We start from the raw sequence: 19283 nt of genomic DNA on the forward strand, positions 1-19283 counted from the left end.
TTTGTTTTACTTTGTCTTGCAGTTTCATACAAATTTGAGGTTTGATGTTCTATCTCTGTGAAAAGCATGTCATTGGGATATTGATAGGGCTTTCTTTCTTCGACTAATTTAGTAATATGTAAATTTTAACACCATTTCTTTGAAATTCACAAGAATGGAACATCTCTCTAGTCCTTTTTTTTTAATTGAGCCACCATGAGATACAATTACATAGCTTTCATGTTTAAGATTCAGCTATACAACAATTGATCACCCATCCCCCCACCAGTGCAAACTTTCCACCACCAATGTCCCCAATACCTCCCCCACTTCCATCCTGTTCCTTACCCTGCCTCTATGGCACACAATTGCTCAGCTACTCTCTCTGCTTTTGGACATTATATTTTGCTCAAATTTTGCCACCACCATTCAAGCCTGCCTTCCAGCGACAGACAATAGATCATTTCTTTTCCATTGCTCACCTTGCATATCATGAAAGGTCGCACGGCCATGCACTTCTGAGATTCTAAATTATAAATGGTTCAGTTCCAGAGTCATCTCTGTAGGGAACTGTTCCAACGCGGTTTGGAGAATTCCTCCTGACACCCACACACTGGAGCCTTGCTTGTAGAAGCTCATGGTCGTCAGGATTCCATATGGAGAAGGTGGGAAGACTGCACCAGCTCCATCTGGTGCATCCAGGTGAAATTGGCTCAGTATGGGACCCAGAGAGATCTCCAATCCTGTGGTGCCCTCCAGGACTCGTCGCTACTGTGTGCCTCTCTATTTCTTTCTCTTCTTCAATTACTGTCATCCATCTCTTCTGGTTTAAATTGTACATATTTTTCACCTTGATTAATTTTACCATTATGCATTTTATTCCTTTAGTTATAATTTAAAATGAGATAATTTATGAAAATTTCTCTACTAGTAAATCATTAGTGTATTTAAATGTAAAAAGTTCTTTTTTTAGTTTTGGGGACATACCTGACATTGGTTGGGGGCCACTCCAGGCTCAGTGCCTGGGCCCAGTGTTCAGTGCACATTTAACTATCCCTAGCTCCTATAACAGTTCTTACATATTTATTTTGTTTCCTGTAATTTGATAAATTTATTAGTTCTATGTCCCTTTTTAATTGGTATATATTACATTGAGGAATGACATATATTATATTGAGGTATAGTTTCTTTGGGCTGGAGCGAGAGCACAGCAGTAGGGCGTTTGCCTTGTGTGCAGCCAGCCCGGCCGAGCCGGGTTTGATGCCTCCACCCCTCTCAGAGAGCCCAGCAAGCTACCAAGAGTATCTCGCCTGCACGGTAAAGCCTGGCAAGCTACCCGTGATGTATTCAATATGCCAAACACAGTAAGAACAAATCTCAAAATGGAGACATTACTGGGACTGCTCGAGCAAATCGACAAACAACGGGATGACAGTGACAGTGACATGGTTTCTTCATATTCAGTTTGTTGAAAGTTTCTATCAGTATATTGAACTTTTTCAAATTCCTTTTCTTTAGAGATATTAGTTTTATCTTCATTTTGTAAATATTGTGTATAACATTAAGTAGACTCCTTAAATCTTTAAGAAAAGTAATTTAAAAGGTTTAAACAGACTGTTATAAAGGGAATCTTGCTGAATAAAATTATACAATAATTTTCTGAATAAACTCTAACTTATTCCAGTTTTTTGGTGTACTATTTTTTTTTAATCATTATCATTTGAGTAATTAAACATTCTGGTTTTGTGGTTAGTGAGAAATTTGTCATTTAAGGAAATACTGAATTTCTTCGTTTTTTTTGACAGATTTGTGCTTTTTATTTTTTATTTGAAATACTGAATTTCAGCAGATTAAATATATGTTTTTTATTCATGTAAATTTAAATAAAATTGATATTTGAATTTAACTATAATTGTCATCATTTGTATTAATATTTCAGATAAAGAACCTACCAAATGCAGAATTTTGGAGTGGATTCAAGAATCTAAAACTCCTTTTTCTTCATGACAATGGGATTACGAAATTAAAGAATATATGTGCATTGTCTGCCTGTCCAAGCCTTATTGCCCTCACTTTGTTTGATTGTCCAGTGAGCCTTAAAAAAGGATATAGACATGTTGTTGTTAACAGCATCTTGCCCCTCAAAGCACTGGATTATTACATCATTTCTGATGAAGAAATAGTTCAGAATTGGCAACTTCCTGAAAGATTTAAGACATATAATATCCGACTGTTCTTTAATTTCTGCCCTGCTTTGAAAAAGGTAATTGTTTTTATTACAATTTCATTTTAAATAAGTTTGTAGAACTGAATATTTAGATTCTGCATTCTATACTGCAAAATGTTATTTTGGCATGTATAAGATATAGTAGTATCAAGTTACAAATATTTATTTATTTATTTTTTTAAATGTAAATATTCTTATTTTGGGATTACAACTAATGATGCTCAGTTTTATGTTGTGGAAAGAACAAATGGAACCAATGAGAATAACAGATCCCAAGTAATAAGAAGGGAAACATTAGTAGTCATTTAGATTAAGGAAAAAAGAGTGTCATTAATAATCATTTAGATGAAGGGAAAAATCAATTAATAAATGGAGTGATTAATACATTTCTTAAATGGTTATGAAAAATTATTACTGATACATAAGAACTTTGAAATGTTGGGACAGAATGAGAACAGGTAAGGCACTTGATTTTGATCTCCAACAGTCCATATGGTCCCCTGAGTGATCCCCTAAAGTGATCACTGAGCACAGAACCAGGAGTAAGTCCTGAGCACCATGAGGGTTGGCCCAATTTAAAAAAAAACAGACAAGTAAACTAAAATAATTTTGAAATGTTCTTTTTGTTAGTGAAAAGGTTATTTATTTTAGAGATTTATTAGCTTTCAAGAGCAGAAATATAATTGTGAATTGTAGAAATAGTTTCAAAATTTATTGACAAATTTTAATTACATATACTATTTAAATAGTATTTCTTTTATATTGCTTTCACTGAAAGATTTTATTTATATTTAGAAACAAATCAGTGTTTGACAAAGAGTAAATTAAAATCTAGGGGGGAGGGTATTATTATATAATATTTTAAATATATTTAAGAATACATGTTTGTGCATATCATTTAGTATAAGAAACATCTTTGTGCATATCATTTAGTATAAGAATGTTATAAATACTTAAAAATAATGAACTTTACTATAACTTACACTTTTTAATTTAATATTATTCTATGAATGCATAAATTAAAGAAGTGTATGTTCATGCCAAAAGAAACATCACAATTAAAATCTATGTCCTAAACATAATAAAACTATGAAGAATGATTCTTTTTTTAATTAAGTATCATGTAATTCATAGAACTTTATTTTGGGAGTGTCAAAATTTTTTTTTTACAGACTATGAGCTTCTTTATATGCAGCCAGTTGCTTAGGTAGGAAAAAGATTAGATGGTAGAAATAAAAACCACATAGCAACTAAATCTGTTCAATTTATGTCAGAAAAACATTAGTTCGTCCAGATTTTATATCTGAAAGACTTCGATCACTAGTACCAGAAAATTTGGCTACCATTAGACAGTAGAGAATCTGATATGTGTGGGGTTTTTTGCTTTTCTATTTTTTTTGGTGTTGAGGGATCACAGCTGGCAATGATCAGGGGTTACTCCTCATTTGGCACTCAGGAATTACTTCTGGCGATGCTCTGGGAACTATATGGAATGCAGGATATCGAACCCAGTTTGACCCTGTGCTGGCAAACGCACTCCTTCCTGTTCAATCACTCTGGCCTCTATGAATGTTTTTAATTGACCAAATCGTATATAAACCAATATTTTATTAATAGGAAAAGAAGGAATACAGATTCTTGGAAGGCAACAAACACATTTTTTGAAAATGAAGGATTATTTTATTAATGAAAATTATTATGGATTATAAAAAGTACAAGAAGGGAAACATACACGACATTGGCAACTATCGCCCAATCTGCCCATTTTCTGTCATCTACAAGCTATTCACTCAAGTCATCCTGAATAGGATTGGCAGAACACTAGATGAAGGACAACCATGCGAGCAAGCCGTGTTCCACAAAGGATTCAGCACCATCGACCGTATACACACAACAACCAAGCTCATTGAGGTTTCTCGGGAGTTCAAAATGCTGCTCTGTCTAACATTCATTGATTTAAAGAAGGCCTTTGATTCTGTTGAGATGGAAGCGGTCATTGAAGCCCTAGCCAAACAGGGTGTTCAAACTCAATTCATCAGGATCCTTCATGAGCTGTATTATGGATTCACTACCAGGATCGCACCATTCTACAAAGAAATAATCATTGATGTCAAGAGAGGGGCTCGGCAGGGTGATACCATTTCACTGAAACTCTTCAGTGCCACTCTCAACAACATCATGCGTCGACTGGAATGGGAAGGAATGGGAGTGAAGATAGATGGTCGGCAACTACAACACCTCTGCTTTGCTGGTGACATTGTTCTAATAACACCAAACATTAGCCAAGTGGCACAAATGCTGGTTGACTTGGACCGTGAGTGTGGAAAGGTCGACTACAGCTGAATCTTATGAAGACAATGTTTATGAGAAAAAGCCTCGTTCCTGATGCTCCATTCGCTTTCAATGGAACAACCACCTCTGAATGCAACAGTTATGTGTACCTAGGTTGCGAAGTCAACATGATGAATGACCTGGCACCTGAACTACTCAGGAGGAAGAGAGCAGCTAGGAACACCATCAAGAGCGTCGAAGAGATAGCTAAAAGGACGAAGAACCTCCATCTCTGGGCACATCTCTTCTATTCCACTGTTCTTCCTGCATTAACATACTCCTCAGAGACCTGGCTCCTACACAAACAGCATGAGAACGCTATTCGGGTCTTTCAAAGAGGAATTGAAAGAGCTATGCTTGGAGTATCACGTTTCACTCAAATGAGTGAAAGAATACAGAGTTCGGACCTCCCTCAACAATCAAGAATCAGGGACGCTGTCTCCTTTGCCAAGGCGTCAAAAATCAGATGGGCTGGACACGTAATGAGATTTAGATATGACTGCTGGACTAGAGCCGGTACCAACTGAATTCCACGGGAGGTCAAAAGACCACGTGGCCGCCCACCTACCAGATGGTTAGACTTCTTCATCAAGATCATGAATGATCGGTTTGAGGCTCTTAGTGTTCCTAGAATGAACAGATGCTATTGGGCTACACTAGCATGCGACAGAGACAAATGGAGACGTTACTGGCGCCCACTCAAGCAAATCGACGATTAACGGGAAGTCAAGTGATCAAGTGATTATGGATTATTATGTTAATGAAAAATGTTTATCCTAAACATTTGGCATCTGTTTGTACTTTTTTAAAATTTATTTTTGGGACCTTCAAAGTGATGTTTAGAAGGTTCTGGGGGCACTGTAATTTGTTTTCATCCAAGCAGGCAGCAGTTCAATGCAAGGACTCTTTTGTGTTATCTCTTGGCCCCATATTCTGTTCTTAATTTCAATTAAATATCAAAATATAAAATATATAAATGATTAATATACAATTACAAGAGAAATATTTTAAACTATTTTTATTGAGGCATTGGAGTTTACAGTACTATTAATCGCTTGTTTTACATATAGATCGTTCCAACTTCAGATTCATTACGAGAGAATCGTGTCCAGCCCCCAGTGACCCAAGGACCCTTTCCAAACCCATCCCATTATGAAAGCTGTTTGATAAATAAAATCTTCAGCTCCCATCCCATACCAATCCCCACTGACAATCTGTTGTGCTCTTACTATGTTTTTTATCCTGAAATTTGTGAGCTCACTCTCTTGTCTACTCTCTCTCTCTTTCATTCCCGCTCTTGCTCTCTTACTCTCTTTCATTCTCACTCTTGCTCTTTGTCCATCTCATTTTTGGTGGAGGTGATGGTGGTGACATGAACATAGATGAATAGAGTTAATTTCCTGAAATTAAAATTGTAAATAACAGATAGCTCAATAGATTGTTTTGCAAAAACGAATTTTTTTAAAGTATATAAATTTACTTGCCAAGCTCTGCCGTGCAGGTGGGGCACTCTCGGCAGCTTGCCAGTATCTCCACAAGAGGTAGAGGCTTTTAGGGCTGCCTCTAATAGTCCTTACAGGTGTTCCAATGGTTCAAACTATATTTGAATCCCATCAAGTATGGTACAGTAATCTCGTATTAAGTGTATTATGTGTCGTGTGGCTGCTTTGTGGCCACGTGGTCTAGAAAGCATTCTGGAGCATGGCGGCGGCTGGGTACTGGAGATAGGGGAGATAGTGGAGATCTGCCGGGCTGCTGGGAGCAGGCAGAGGATTTCTGTTCCCGGGTCTGTTGAGCCTGGAGTTCATGGTTGCAGAGTTCTACTTCCCTGGTTCTGTGGGGCTTCACTCATGTGTGAGTCTCAACCCGAGTGTCCAGAAAGCATCCTGGAGCATGGCGGTGGCTGCGTAGTGGAGGTAGTGGAGGTCTGCTGGGCTGCTGGGAGCAGGCAGAGGATCTCTGTTCCCGAGCCTGGCAAGCTATCCATGGTGTATTTGATATGCCAAAACCAGTAAATACAATGGGTCTCATTCCCCTGACCCTGAAAGAGCCACCAATATGGCAGCATTAAAAAGGATGAGGAAGGAGAGGCTGATAAAATCTCAGGGTCAAACTAGTCTGCCAAAATGAAGAAGGACAAAAATGACTTCCATCGAGGACCTGATGGTGCAAGCGCGAAAGATCAACTACGACATCACTGGTCTGACCGAGACGAGAAGGCGTCAATCACATCATGCAATTTTCAGCACTGGAAAAGAGCTGCTCCTTGGAACAAGCGACAAAAGAGGCATTGGCGGTGTCGGTGTCCTTGTCAACATGAACTTGGCCATAAACATTGATTCATTTGAATGCTTAACAACCTGAATCAGATTATTACTCTTGAATAGATGTTGCTCACTGCCAGCAGTTTCTGTCTTCGTTGCCTATGCACCAACACCCAATTATGACAGGAGAAATTGAAAAGTTCTACATGGAGCTGGAGAAGTTCTTTAAAGAAGACCACACCTTCTATAAGATCATTGTGGGTAATTTTAATGCCCTGATAGGACCGAGAAGACCATTCATGGTAACTCACAATTCCAGAAGGCTGAATCTAAACATTGGACATGGAGTCTGCCGGTGGACTGTTCCACAACGAAATTGACCACATCATATTCAATTGACAGTCTTGCCTGACCAATGTTACTGTTGTCCCAAAATTCCAAATGAGAACGGACCACCATCTCCTTCGTGCAAAATTCTACTTCACAGCGTGGGGAGAAAGGGCTGCAAAGTTAAGAAGAGAACTCCCAGAATGACCACCAGCTGCGAGCTCTTTGGCACTATTGCGGCAACATGGGAAGATGCTATCACTGACAACGTGGACGAGGAATACGATGGACTGGTTCAGCACCTCCATCATTGTGCAAAGAACGCCAAGAGAGAGATAACCACAAAAAGACACCTGTCTTTGAAAACTCTCGAGCTCATTCACCAATGTGGCTTGGAGCAAGCCTCAGGAAACCTCAAGCAAATATCCGAGCCAGCAAAGAAGTGCAGAGACGCAATAAAGGAAGACCTCCAAGAGAGAAGAAGCTGGGAAAAGCATTCGCAATGACCACCTGTCCTTCGCCAACTACAAGACCAAAATAAGTGCCCTCTGACGTCCTGATGGATCTATCACATCATCCAGAAGGGCAACAGAGAAGATTATCCATGACTTCTATCCGGATCTCTTCGATAGCCATATCCACCTGCCCACATACCAAATTCCGCAGGATGCATATGTCGTCCACAATGTTCTCCCTTCCAAAATCTGACACGCCATTTCATTGGTAAAGAAGTGAACAGAACCCAGACCAGACAAGGTCAGACCCGAACACCCGAAGAACCTGCCGTCAGGACTCATCAATACAATGCCTCGGCTCTTCACACACTACCTGTCTGAATGCAAGTTTCCGTCCCAATGGAAAACCAGCATGACTGTACTACTGTACAAGAAAGGACACATGCACGATATTGGCAACTATCGCCCAATCTGCCTGTTGTCTGTCGTCAACAGGCAGTTCACTCAAGTCATCCTTAATAGGATTGGCAGAACACTAACTAGATGAAGGAAAACCATGCGAGCCAGTCAGGTTCCCCAAAGGATTCAGCATGATCAATCATATCCACACGATAAACAGGCTCATTGAGGTTTCTTGGGAGTTTAAGATGCCACTGTGTATAACGTTCATTGATTTAAAGAAGGCCTTTGATTCTGTTGAGATGAAAGCATTCATCGAAGCCCTAGCCAATCAGGGCATTCAAACTCAATACATCAGGATCCTCAGTGAGCTGTATTGAGGATTCACTACTAGGATCTCACCATTCTACAGAGAGGTGATCATTGATGTCAAGAGAGAGGTTCGGCAGGGTGATGCCATTTCACTGAAATTCTTCAGTGCCACCCTCAAGAACGTCATGTGACGACTGGAATGGGAAGGTATGGAAGTGAAACTAGAAGGTTGGCAACTACACCATCTCTGCTTCGCTGATTACATCATTCTAATAACTCCAAACATCAGCCAAGCGGCACAAATGCTGGTCTACTTTGACTGTGAGTGTGGAAAGGTCAAACTACAGCTAAATCTCACAAAGACAATTTTTATGAGAAATGGTCTCGTTCCTGACATTCCATTTGCTCTCAACGGGACGAACATCTCCGAATGCAACAGTTATGTGTACCTAGGTCGAGAAGTCAACATGATGAATGACCTGGCACCTGAGTTGCACAGGAAGGAGAGAGCAGCTTGGAACACATTTAAGAGCGTTAAAGAAATACCTAAGAGGACGAAGAACCTTTGGCTCTGGGCACATCTTTTAGACTCCACTATTCTCCCTGCATTAACATATGACTCAGAGACCTTGGCCCTAAGAAAACAGGATGAGAACACTATTCGGGTCTCCCAAAGAGGAATCAAAAGAGCTATGCTTGGAGTTTCATGCTTCATTAAATAAAACTAAGAATCCGGAGTTCTGACCTCCATCGACAATCAAGAATCAGGGATGCTATCTAGTTTGCTAAGGCATCGAAAATCAGATGGCCTGGACACGCAATGAGATTTGGAGATGACTGCTGGACTAGAGCCATTACCAACTGGATTCCATGGGACTTCAAAATATCTCGTGGCCACCCATCTATGAGATGGTCAGGCTTCTTCATCAAGACTCTGAATGATCAGTTTGAAGCTCTTCGTGTTCCTAGAATGAGTAGACGCCATTAGGCTACATTAGATCATGGCAGGGATGAATGGAGATGTTATTGGCACCCACTCGAGCAAATTGATGAGTAACGGGATGTCAAGTGATCAATGATGTAAATTTAACGAATGTTTGTATAATGCAGTGCTAATACAGTTTAGAGTTTATGTGAAATAGTAAATGTTGAAAATGTAGAATTTAGGAATTGTGAAAGAATGAAAAATTATTAAGCGAGAAATCTTAATTGGCCCATAAAAGTGCAAAGTGTTTTATCCTAAGAAATAGAATATTGTATTCATATTAACACTATTTATATAATACACTATAGATACTGCTTTTAAGTCACTGCATTAATAAGTAAAATATTGTAAGAAAAATATTTGTGGGTGTAGAAAAACCTGGAGACTTTGTTGTTACTGTGTCTGGCATATCAAATACTCTCGGTAGCTTGCTGGGCTCTCTGAGAGGGGCGGAGGAATCGAACTTGGGTCGGCCATGTTGGCCGCTTGTAAGGCGAACGCCCTACCGCTGTGCTATCGCTCCAGAAAAACCTGATTAGATGTAGAGCATTCAATATATATGAGACATTAATTTATTAATTGAAAATGTGTATAATCTCATAACAAGTTAGGAGTAAACAGACCTTTCTTAATCTATCACTATTACTATCAATCACTATCACTATCACTATCACTATCACCCCGTTGTTCATTGATTTGCTCGAGCGGACGCCAGTAATGCCTCCATTTGTCCCTGTCACTGCTAGTGTAGCCTGGTGGCATATTCGGGGCTTTTTCAGGGTCAGGGGAATGAGGAACACCATTGTTACTGTTTTTGGCATATCAAGTACACCACAGGTAGCTTGCCAGAGTACCTGTGGCATACTCTATACGCTGCACAGGCAGGATACTCTTGGTAGCTTGCCGGGCTCTCTGAGATGGATGGTGGCTTTGGGGACAGCCTCTAATCACCTTTATAGGTGTTCCCAGTCAGGCATATATGCGGAAGCTTGATTTTATAGTCTCTGGATCTTGGCCATTAAGAGGGTTACACGGCAATTGGTGGGTGTAACTTTCTAGCTACTGTAAATGGGGGATCTGTGTGAAGGAGGCTCAGTCCCGATCAGAGCATACTTGGAGATCTCAGCCCCGGGTCCCGCACACCTGGGTTCCTCTGCCAGTTCCTTCATGCATGAGGCTTGTCCTAGCATGTGGAGAGTGGTGTCAGCATGGCTGTGGCTGGGTCCCAAAGGTCTTCAGCTGCCAGGGCTCTTCTCAGGGCAGAGACGGAAACTCAACCCGCTCTCCTCCAAGGAGCCCCAGTGAGGACAGCCAGTCCGGGGACAGGAGACACTGTTGTTCTCCTCCGGGAGCTTGGTTTTATAGTCTCTGGATCTTGGCTGTTGATGGGGTTACATGGCAGTTGTTGGGTGTAACTGTCTAGCTTCTGGAAGATGGGGGATCTGGGTGGAGAAGACCCAGTCCCAATCCGAGCAGGCTTGGAGATCTCAGTAGATCTTAATCTAGTAGAATGTAATAATAAGCAACATGAGTGAATGGCATATTCAGTGCCAAATGCTGGAAATGTCTTTCCTGTTCTGTAAATACTTCCTTTAAAGCTTGCAAGACTAGTTTCAAGGCTATGCATTTCTTATGCTATTATCTAGCTATGAAATTCTATGCCTGCTTCTACATGATATATTTATATCTTAAATCATATATACCATAATTATCTAAATTATTACACATTATGAACTAACAAACAGAAATCTAAAGTAGGTCAGACATTTTTAGAGGATTATTCATAATAAGCAATACAAAATAAATTATCTTTAGGGCCTGCTATTGGCCAGGTGTGAGTGGTGGTTGGGATAATTAGAAATAATGATGGTGGGAAGGTGTAATTTTGGTGTGATTGGTGTTGGAATATTGAATTTGAACAACTTACTTGAATAAGCTGAACAATAATTTGAACAATTATTGTGAACAACTTTATAAAAATAAAGTAAAAAAAAGCAGATCCCAGGGAAACTGATTAGGTCAATCAACCCCCAAAGTGGTAAATTTTGTTTCCGTTTGGCTGACTTATTTTTTTCTTTTATATGTTTTAAATTCTGAAGTAGAAGAAACTAGTAACTTAGAATGATCAAAGGGTACAAACAAAGCAAGTACTAATATAACTAAAAGGAGCAAAATATCTCTGCAAAATATGTAGAAAGCTTTATCTAAATAGAAAACTTTTAGGCAATACTTGATTGTAAATGTAGAAAAATATGTAGAAAAAATACATCTACCATGCTAGCAAAAACAAGCTTAACATGTCTTTTGAAGATAACAACATAAAATATAAACAATTGATTATATTTTCTCGGTACAGGGATCAACTTATGAAAATGAAATGGATAATATTAAATATATTATTTCAAATATTGATAGAATTCTGGCTCATAATTCACCAATTTTGATTCTTCAAAGATATGTGCGTGGTTACTTGGTAAGAAAAGCTTTAAGGTATGTTATGATTTTATTTATTATTTATTGTTAAATTATGTTAAAAAGCTTACATCAAGAGTTATCCAATAATACTCATTTTTATATTCCATCTCATAGGGTTTTTGTATAGTATTTGAGCTAACTTTAAGAATATGTGTCAAAAATTATAGTAAAATACTATTTTGAATAGTCATTGTCACTGTCCTCCCGTTGTTCATAGATTTGATCGAGCAGGCCCAGTAAGATCTCCATTGGAGACTTTGTTGTTACTGTGTTTGGCATATCGAATACATCACGGGTAGCTTGCCAGGCTCTGCCGTGTGGGCGAGATACTCTCAGTAGCTTTCCGGGCTCTCTGAGAGGGGCGGAGGACTCGAACTCGGGTCGGCCCTGTTGGCTGCATGCAAGGCCCTACCTGCTGTGCTATCGCTCCAGCCCATTTTTTTTTAATAGTATTCAATGCTTTTCTATTTTTTGTGCCTCTAATATTTTAAGTTGATCATGTGAAAAGCACATAGCACCTGGAAAATATTCTTGCTAGCTGCTTTTATTTAAACACAATTTATTATTATTGTTATCAGTTACTGTTATTGGTTTGGGGGCCACACCTGGCTATGCTCGGGGTTTACTTCTGGCTCTGCACTCAGGAATCACTCATGACTGTGATTCCATATGGGACCATATGGATGCCAGGGATTGAATGTGGGTTGGTTATGTGCAAGGCAGGAACCTTACCCTTATGCTCTCTCTCCAGCCCACTTTTATAAGTCTCACAATTTTTTGTGAGATGTTACTGGTGCCTGCTCGAGCAAGTCGATAAACAATGGGAGGACAGTGCTAAAATTATTATTATTATTATTCTCTACATTATTTGACTCCAGGAGAACTGTCTTTCTTTGATTTTCATTCTCACTAATTAATTACATATAACACATATTCAGAGTAATCTTTCACAATATAAACCTAATTTTATTTATCAACTTAAAATTTTCCAATATTTTTTGTTTGTTTAGGGAAAAACTGTGGCTTACATATGTGTATATCTGATATACTTGAGTTGTCATAAGCATCTACCAGCTCTTTTTCAGTATCTTGCTTAATAATCTATATTTCCATATGTACTGTTACTTTAGCATATAACAGAGTTGCTTGATGTGTGTAAAGAAAGAATTACTGAATATTCATCAATTCATTTATTGATGAATTTATCAATAAGTGAAGAGACTGTTAAAGTTAAAATCAAAAAGGTGCTTACGGTTTCATCTATATGAAGTAATTTTTAGGAAAACTGTAAAATATAAGCAAGGCTGCTTTCAGAGGTGCCTGTGGATCACCACAGCCTAGTGATATTCTAATGTTTCTATTTCAAACCATGAGAACTATCTCTTCAGATTTAAATATTTTATACCTTATTTGAAATTTTTCATTTAAACTGCTTGCGAGACTATATATAACCTTGAAATATAATGTACTGCCTATATTTAGAATCTGTTATAGTTGCCACTTTAAATTATTCTTAGAATGAAGCATTATCAGGTTAACACCTACATATACTTAAGGGCAGGTATTGAGGCAATAGAGAAGGAATGTGATTAGACTATGACTTGTATGAAAAAGTAAAAGAATGAAAAATAGGAAGTATACATTTAAGGGCAGTATATTAAGGTGCCTTATTGAGTACTTTGTTTTGGGTTTTGGGTTTTGGATTGTGGGTGTTGCTTGAGAGCTACTCTTTGAATTGCTGCTTAATTTGTATTTAGATTCTAATATATGTATGCATATGTGTGTGCATATATACATGTATGTACTTGGTATACTCTCACACATCAATGCATTTATTTTACTCATAATATTTTCATGATTTTTGGCAAGAATATTGATCAGGATATTTAGTCATACTTAAGAAAATTCAGTTTTAGCTTGGTTTTTCACAAAGTCAGAAATGATTAAAGTTGATTAAAGAAATTGATCTAAGTTTATGCAATAAAGTATAGGTTATAAGGGTTATAATTGCCACCGTTTTTAACTTTTTCCACTTTTCGTAAATTAAAAACCTCTTGGGTAACATACTCTCATATTTCTATATCCTTAATTATAAAATATTTCTTAATTATGTAAGAATGAATACACAAATAAGGAATTATTCATATTTCAGGAAGTATGCAGTAATTCCAATAACCACCCTTTACAAATATTTTTCACTGAGATGCTATGAGAAATAGAAAATTGTACAAATAAAATCCACAGAACTATGTTCCATAAGAATTTATCTTGTCCTCTCTACATCTATTTCTCATTATATGCTAAATGATGTAGATTGCCTCACCATATCACGGTCACGGTCACGGTGCTCCCGTTGTTCATTGATTTAGTCGAGCAGGCCCAGTAACATCTCCATCATGAGACTTGTTGTTACTGTGTTTGGCATATCAAATACATCACGGGTAGCTTTCCAGGCTCTGCTGTACGGGCGAGATACTCTCGGTAGCTTGCCCGGCTCTCAGAGAGGGGCGGAGGAATCGAACTTGGGTCGGCCATGTTGGCCACTTGTAAGGCAAACGCCCTACCGCTGTGCTATCGCTCCAGCCCACCATATAGTCATATTCATATTTTCTAATAGAAGGGAAGTATATTATTAATAGAATTATTTTGACTATCTTCATAAAAGAAATAAGACAAACTGGTGTAAGCAATCCGAGGGATATATTGACTTACATGAATAAATGTCTTGAAGTAATTACATTGAAAGCTTAGATAATTAGAATTCAACCCTAACCCTTGACTATTCTTTTAGTGGTTAAATCAGTTTAAGCTTCTTGTTATATTTTTTTTTAAAAAAAAAGTAGATGCCATGGGTCAGAGCGATTGCACAATAATTAGAGCCTTTGACTTACATGCTGCCAACCTGGGTTCAATCACCGACATATTATACATATGAATCTTTATTATACATATTAATTTAAAAAATTATTGATTAGCATATAATTTATCTTCAGAAACTAATTTCAGTAACTATTTTTATATGTTAAGAACAAAACTATTACAGATAATTAATTTTTTAAATATGCCTTTAAGGGTTAAAACCCATTGAAACCACTGAGATAAAGTTGTAACCTTATTTTGAGTTTTTTTCTGAGGAAGTTGCTTTTGTTACTTTGATGCACTTGAAAGTAAAATATTAGTTTTGTTAAGACTAGCATATTAGATACTTAAGAGATAGTACAGCTATCAGAGCTCTTGTTGTGCATGTGGCCAACCCAGTTTCATTCCCTGGCATCATCTGTTCTTCTCCTGAGCACTGCCAGGAGTGATTGCCAATCTCAGAGCCTGGAGTAAGGTCTGTGCACTACTACCTTTTAAATAAATAAATAAAATTAAGATTCAAGGAAAGTACTCTATTTACAGTGCAATCTATCTAGATCAACAACTCTGATTTTTTGGGTATTATCCAAAAGAGGAAGAGGGTTAGATTTAGCATACATATGTATCCAGATTTTGGTTTGGCATAATCTACAAAATTTTATGTAATCTACCTCATTTAATCCTACAAAAAAATCATTAAATAACTTGCCTGAGTTATAAAAGAATACATTATATTCTTATTTTTAATTCTACATCTTAATGACCGCAGTTAAAGAAAATACATTCGTTACTCTGACACCATTTGTTAAGATAGGATCTTGGAAAAGTGATACACCTGTATGAATTTTTTCATGTAGCAGTTATGAAATTATCTCAGTTTTCCCTGATTAATTAATGGTATTGGTAAGGTATAACTTTCAGTTTATCTGTTCCAGAAATTCTTTGTGTGCTCCTTAGTACTTGGTAATTCTTAGGTCCTAAATATTTAATAATGAAGAAAATATTCAAAGTCACTGTTCTCATTATAAAGTAATTATAATTTTTAGTTGCGTAATAGAAAATGTGATGTAATTATAAACTCACATTATATTACTTTATAAAATAAAATAATTTTATTAACATTATTTCTATTTGAACTGTTTTCTATATTTAAAATTGGGCTAGAGCAATAGCACAGCAGTAGGGCATTTGCCTTGCACGCAGCCAACATGGACGACCCGAGTTCGATTCTTCCGCCCCTCTTGGAGAGCCCGGCAAGCTCCTGAGAGTATCTCGCCCGCACGGCAGAGCCTGGCAAGCTCCCCATGACGTATTCGATATGCCAGACACAGTAACAACAAAGTCTCCAATGGAGATGTTACTGGACCCACTCGAGCAAATCGATGATCAACAGGAGGGCCTTATTTATTTATTTATTTATTTTATTTTATGTTTGCTAATACAAATCTGAGGGCTGGAGTGATAGCACAGCGGTAGGGTGTTCGCTTTACAAGCGGCCAACATGGCCGACCTGAGTTCGATTCCTCCGCCCCTCTCAGAGAGCCCTGCAAGCTACCGAGAGTATCTTGCCCGCACGGCAGGGCCTGGCAAACTCCCCATGACGCATTCAATATGCCAAACACAGTAACAACAAAGTCTCCAATGGAGACGTTACTGGGCCCGCTCGAGCAAATCGACGATCAACGGGAGGGCCTTTACCTTACCTTTAATACAAATCTGCATCTATATTTATTAATATAGAAGTTACATGAGGTGCTCTCATTATTTCATAAATATAATGTAACACATATTTAAGAAAAGTAAAATACAAAAAGAAGAAATTGGTAAATATTTAATATAAGTATAACAAGAAAAAATCTAAGTAATACATTTTATTTTTATTCATTTTTTTTTTTTTTGCTTTTTGGGGTCACACCCGGTTTTGCACAGGGGTTACTCCTGGTTCTGCATTCAGGAATTACTCCAGGCCATGCACAGGGGACCAAATGGGAATTGAACCCAGGTCGGCCGCGTGCAAGGCAAACGCCCTGCCTGCTGCGCTATCCCTCCAGCCCCATCTAAGTAATACATTTTAGAAGTGAAATATGTCACAAAACTCTGCTCATAGTTTTGTGTGATATTAAGAGTTACTATTACTCTCAGAGGGTTTATAATCAACCTTTAGTGATTTCCTGAGTTTATAATATACTTAATAAGAATCTGTCATAAAAGAGCATTTTAGTCCTCTTTTCTGTGATATATCTATTATTTCATGATAATTGCCTATGCTGTATATATTTTGAAGCCTATATGTAATAAGTTCTGAGATCTCATTTTGGAATTGGATGATGAAAAGTCCTTTTTTGCTATAGTATATACAATTCTGAATGGACAATTTGCTCAACAATGACCAGTGAATAAGGAAGATTATATAAATCCCTACCTAAAATTAGAATATTAGAGATAGTATTAACAAAACTTTATGTCAAACTTTAACAAAGCATTAACAAAATTTATGTCAAATACTCAAAAAATTGACCATGGGGAATTTGCCAGTTATAGATCATTCAAAATAATATTTTGTTGCATATAGTGGGTGAGGTACAGTGGGTGTCACTGACTCATAATTAATCAATATTTTTTTAAATTCCTAGGTTTAAAATTAATTCAACTTAGTTTAATGTTATCTTGGAAAATAGATATGCTGTTTCTACTATTTGCTAGTCAAAGTTAGCAATGCACTGTAGCACTGTCCTCCCATTGTTCATTGATTTGCTCAAGTGGGCACCAGTAACGTCTCCATTGTGAGACTTGTTACTGTTTTTTGCATATCGAATACGTCACGGGGAGCTTGCTAGGTTCTGCCATGCGGGTGGGATACTCTTGGTAGCTTGCCGGACTCTCTGAGAGGGATGTGGAATCGAACTGGGGTTGGCCGGTTGCAAGGCAAACACCCTACCTGGTGTGCTATCGCTCCAGCGATTTTAAAGGTAAAATTGAACAAATTTTATCTTTGTTAAAATATTCCTAAGTTGTCTAGAAATCTTATGATTTGTTAATATATTTAATAATTCATTACCAATAAAATATATCAAATATATTCTTATGTTTATCTCACAAAGTGGGATAATGACTACACTTAAGTTGTCAAGAGTAGACTGAATCATTTCCTCATTTTATTTCAAGTTTATACAGAATAATTGTAATTGTACTAATACATTAAAAAATGTTTTGATTCCATAAAAACTGAATAAAAATAGAGTTCTTGTTAGTTTTTTTAAAACAAGCTTTCCAATTTTAAAAAGTAATATTAGAGGGGCTGGAGTGATAGCATAGCAGATAGGGCATTTGCCTTGCACGGAGCCAACCCAGATTCAATTCTCAGCATCCGATATGTTCCCCTGAGCACCGCCAGGGGTAATTCCTGAGTGCAGAGCCAGTGCAATCCTGTTGTGACTCCCCCCCCCCCCCGCAAAAAAAAAAGCAAAAAAAAAGTAATATTTGAAACAAGATATTTTATATAATCATTTCCTTCCAAAATGAGTGGGCTTCAACATAGAGTACAATTTGAAAAAAAATTGTCATTTTCTTTTCCTCATATTAGACCCTGTGATGGGCTGGAGCGATAGCACAGTGGGTGGGGCATTTGCCTTGCATGCAGCCAACATGGCCGACCCAAGTTTGATTCCTCCGCCCCTCTTGAAAAGCCTGGCAAGCTGCCGAGAGTATCTTGCCCACACAGCAAAGCCTGGCAAGCTACCCGTGAAGTATTTGATATGCCAAACACAATAACAAGTCTCACAATGTTTCTGGGCCCACTCGAGCAAATCGATGAACAATGGGAGGAAAGTAAAGTAAGTAAGTAAGACCCTGTGATAGAATAATGGCGGAGGGAACAGGAGAGACTTCATTCCAGTATATCTGGGTCTGGTCGATACACATTGGCAAAAAGGAACACATCTGTCAAAGATTCAGGATGTGCAATAGTAATAAGAGGACTCAGCACATGTCCTGATTGTTCAAGCTATCCTGTCAATTTTCTTAAGGATGACATGTCTGCAGTCTTTTGTGGGGAACAACTGAATACCTTACTAACTCTTTCAAGTAAACTTGTATTGCTGTACCAGAAACAACTATCATTTAAAGATATATAATTTTAAAAATGTTGGTATTTTCTACTTATTTCAGAAAATATCGGTTGAAGTCATAAAGTCCTACTACAAAGGAATATTTCATTTTGATGTTCTGGATTATAAATGTCACTGATATCTAGATGTGTTCATGGAAGGTTAGATAATACTTTGAGGAAGAGATAATATTAAATCTGAAGCTTTGAGGAATATGTGTATCTGAATAACTCATTAAAAAGTGTAACTCAATATACTTGAGAAGTAATATTTTTTTATAAAGTTGAATGAGAGTGCTTTAGAGAGGATACAATAACTCTGTTTACTCTCTCCACAATTAAATGAAAACTACTATTGAGTTTGCCCTCTTCTTGTCTTTAGTAATGAGAAGTAGTAGATTACTGGGCAAAATTTCACACAGCAAAAAAATTGTCCAGCATTTTGTGAATGTAATTTTGTAATACATACTTTTGACTAGACATGGCTAAAGAATGAATCTCTAAGATTTAGCTCTTAGAAAACTCAAAAAAGAATATAGAAGAACTATGAACAACTATAAATGAT

At 37.6% G+C, this 19283-nt stretch overlaps 1 protein-coding gene across 1 annotated transcript in view; it reads left to right on the plus strand.

Annotated features, from left to right (window-relative positions):
• Positions 1 to 19283, plus strand: part of LRRIQ3 (leucine rich repeats and IQ motif containing 3) — an 86794-nt gene that overhangs the window by 2280 nt on the left and 65231 nt on the right. The window contains exons 2-5 of the mRNA XM_056122904.1: positions 1919 to 2242; positions 11636 to 11769; positions 12187 to 12203; positions 18077 to 18086. Of these exons, the coding sequence (XP_055978879.1) occupies positions 1919 to 2242; positions 11636 to 11769; positions 12187 to 12203; positions 18077 to 18086 (485 nt within the window). The remainder of the gene's footprint in view (positions 1 to 1918; positions 2243 to 11635; positions 11770 to 12186; positions 12204 to 18076; positions 18087 to 19283) is intronic.

This window comes from Sorex fumeus, unplaced genomic scaffold (assembly GCF_029834395.1).
Source record: "Sorex fumeus unplaced genomic scaffold, SorFum_2.1 ptg000047l, whole genome shotgun sequence".
NCBI classification, from domain to species: domain Eukaryota; kingdom Metazoa; phylum Chordata; class Mammalia; order Eulipotyphla; family Soricidae; genus Sorex; species Sorex fumeus.